The sequence below is a fragment of the Colletotrichum spaethianum genome, assembly GCF_022836535.1.
Source record: "Colletotrichum spaethianum MAFF 239500 DNA, contig22, whole genome shotgun sequence".
Lineage (NCBI taxonomy): Eukaryota > Fungi > Ascomycota > Sordariomycetes > Glomerellales > Glomerellaceae > Colletotrichum > Colletotrichum spaethianum.
The window spans coordinates 396,944-400,439 of NW_026054792.1; the positions used below are offsets into that span (position 1 = coordinate 396,944).

The 3,496-nt window shown below is 57.2% G+C and overlaps 1 protein-coding gene across 1 annotated transcript; it reads right to left on the reverse strand.

Moving 5' to 3' along the window:
• Positions 1 to 273: 273 nt before the first annotated feature.
• ColSpa_08332 (universal stress protein A family protein) lies at positions 274 to 3,198 on the reverse strand (the record flags this gene model as incomplete). Its single annotated transcript, XM_049274544.1, has 2 exons — positions 274 to 587; positions 831 to 3,198. The coding sequence occupies 2 exons, from the start codon at positions 3,196 to 3,198 to the stop codon at positions 274 to 276; spliced, it is 2,682 nt and encodes an 893-aa protein (XP_049130501.1).
• Between the last annotated feature and the right edge of the window lie 298 nt (positions 3,199 to 3,496).

Consider the following 3,496-nt stretch of genomic DNA (forward strand, 5'->3'; position numbering starts at 1 on the left):
GGTGTCTGTCATTTGACCTATTCTGATACTTGTTCTGCTATATGATATACCATGCTTGGAAAGACTCGAAACCACATCCAATTAAACCAACGCTGAACCCTTATACAGACGCCAGACTGCCATTTATATGCTTGCTCTTCTAATGCTCCCTTTATCCAGAAACCGTCTCATACCGAGATCCGACTCCAAGTCCCGTGGTGCCTCTGCACCTTCCGTCCAATAACAAAGGGAATTAAAACTGAATTGCTTGGGCAAGGCTTTGCTGCGCACAAACTAGAAGCTGAGCAAGCCGCTCCTGCGCTTGCCCAGCGGATATACCATCAAGGCACTCAAGAACAATCCGACAGTGATGCCGATGGCTACCTGAATGACACTGAGGAGAACGGCGAAAGCAGAGTTGTTGAGGTCCGTAGAAGTACTGGTCGACGCAGTACCGTTGTTGTTCGTAATCTGGTCGGCGGACGTCACACCAGCCAGCAGCGACCCACCGGCCGCAAGACCACTAGGAACCTGCACGAATATCGCAGGCAGCATGGCTGCGGCCGCAAGCCCGTAGCCGACGGTCCGCTTTCGCTCGGGAATGACACCTTCAGCCTTGTCCTTCTCGGAGAAACCTTCGGTGGTTGGCGAGGAAGGTGCCGTTTCGGGTGTGTTTCCGCCCGGGGTGTGGACACCACTGGCACTGGCACCGGCGCCGGTCTGACCGGACATTTGATACATCTCCGGACGAGGGCGCTCGTTACGACGACGGCTCGCGCTGATGAAGCGCGGGGCCATACGGAGATCCCACCAGTCGAGAAAGTCAAGGCAATAATTGTGGGCGTGGCGACCCAGGCGGGAGTAGAGGTTAGCTAGCAGCCCGACCGTGAGTGCGCCAAGCATGTTGGAGATTTGTGCGTTCCCCACAAAGAAGTCGGACGAGTAGCTGTTCACAAGGAATCCTGCGAGTGAGATAATGATCATGACCGGCGTCTGCTTCCACTTGGCCTGGTTGATGATGCAAAGGCAGAGGGTGAAGCCCGGCACGAACAGAAAATACCAGTTCCTGTTCAGCGGGTTGGTGCAGGTCGTTCGTGATTCTGCGTGTTTGTCGATCATTCCATAGAGGGCAGTGCCGATTGTAGTGCCGTATCCGAGGAAGAGAGTGTAGATCATTGCGTAGACCATGCGCACACTTCCCGCCACCAAGTTGTGACTCTGCAACTCCAGACTGCTGCAGAGCACCATGTAACCAGGTAGAATGAGAGCGATAGAGCTCTGTGCCAGGGCGGAAAAGCAGAAAAGCGAGCCGTGGTTGATTGAACCAAAAGCGCGGGCCAGGAAGGATGTAACGATCGCAGCCGTGATCTCAAAGACGTTGGCGTACAGCTCATTGCTCGGTGCGAGAATGAGCTGCATCCAGCCTAGGATGCAGCCGAGGATGAAAGCAATAGGTAGATCGATGAAGCGTCCCTGGAAGGCGAAGGGGGCAACGCAGGCACTGGCAAGGCCGTAAATCGGCACACGCATCCAGTTGCCAAACTTCAGCTTGCGACTCGTAATGTTTTCAAGCATGATGGTGGCCTCGTCGACACTGATCAGATCGTGAACAACCTGCTTATAAATGTCGTGCACGTCGCGCAGTTTGCCTAGATCAACACCGTGCGCCGAGCGAACAATCTTGACCTCGGTTGTATGGGTTGCACTGTCGTCGAAGCTGATGATCATGCAACCGGGGATGTACAGAAACTGGCCCTCGATCTCAAGTACACGCGCCGACATCTTCATGTACTCCTCGAGTCTATGCGTCGGAGCACCGTACAGCATCAGCGCCCTGCACAGCTTGACGAGATACTTGTGCCGCGACAAGATTTGTGCGATATGCTTGGTGATGCGAATCTTATCGTCAGATTTGGAGGACCTGGAAGACCTTGGCGACGAGCCACCCCAGACACTAGACTTCTTTTTCTTCGGCCTAGATGGGGGCTCCTGCTTGATCTTCTCTGTGAACCCCTGGCTGAACACACTCGAAGCGGGACCGGCCATGGCGGACGACGACTTCAGGAGCTCTGCCAAAGCCACGGAGGAGCGCGAGCCCTGTTTCTTGTGGTAGTTGAACAATCCGCTGTTGGGGCGCGAGGGCCGGGGGGACCCGGGAGCCGAAGGGGGTGCAGATGCCGGCAGGGAGCCGGGGGGAGAGTGATTAGGTGTGGCCGTCCCCGGAGTAGTTGCACCCGGCGTGTTCCGTCCGCTGCTGCCTCCGCTACCATTCTCGTTGTACAACTTGAGAAGGGAGGAGAGGATACCGCCGTGATACTGTTTGGGCGGGGGAACATAGTCGTGGGCGTAGGACTGCTCCAGCGTGGGCGTTGCGGCTCCGGAGCGGGTGCCCGGTGGTGGTTGATATTTGAAGTAATCGTTCGGTCCTCGACCACCCTTCTTGGCACGTTTTGTGTGCGATCGGACGAGGTTCTCGGCATCCAGATGTGAGTTCTTTCTTGGACGAGACCGGACCTTGCGGCGATCCTCGGCGCCGTCCACTGCTGTGCTCAAGCCAGCGACTTGGTCCACATCCTCCTCGTCGCTGAAGGGGTTGTAGCCACCATCAAGCGAGCTACGACGGGATGGTGACGAGTAGTTCTCGACGCTGACGGCCAATCGGTTGGCACGTTGACGAGCCTCGAGTCCGGAACGCTGCTGGCGTTCGCCAGCGGTCCGCTCAGCGAGGTCGGCCTTTTCCCTCTCCTGCGGATCGTCGTAGCTGGTGTTCCGGCGCAGCACGGGACGGGGCCGGGCGGGTGTCTCGGAGGGGCTGCCATCTTGGTTCTCCGAGATGAGCACCTGGGTAAGGGCGCGGCGCAGCTCACCAGCGTCCGGGGCACCGGCTGGGGTGGAATCTGTATCCCGACGCGGTGTATCGAAGGGGTTAGCTTCGGGAGACATGGTCTGCGCGAAGTAGTCGTCGTCGACGACGATACTTGGTGGTCGGGTCTCTTGTTGAGGCTGGCCGTCACCGTGGAAGCCGACTCTTTTCTTTTCCTTCCTTCCCTGGGGAGTCACAGACGTAGGATGAAGCAGCGGCGGAGTAAGAAGCTTTCCCTGCTGTACTTGCTGGTCTTGCGGCGGGTTCATGAAAGGATTTCTGGACGAGCCAGGTTGGGGCGACTCGTTGGAGCTCGAGTTGGAGCTTGCCCCCGGGTCCTGAGGGGAACCCGACATTGTGCCGGTGTTAGGAAATGATCGTCGTCTTCGGTCGGTCGGCGGTCGCCGTCTCTCTTTTGGGTGCGCGATCTGCCTATCCTTCCTTGAGGACTATCTTCGCTGTTCCGAAGTGTTTACTGGTAGGAGGCAGCGGCCAACACCAACGAGGACGTGATGTAGGGGTTAGAGCTGCTAGTGGTGATGTTTGTGGGATGGATCATGTATCCAGGTATCATGAGCGAGTAATGACAATGAGATCGGGTGGGAGTGGTCAGTGGACCTCGCGGCGGTAGCACTCGTGAAAAGAAGGCGCCAT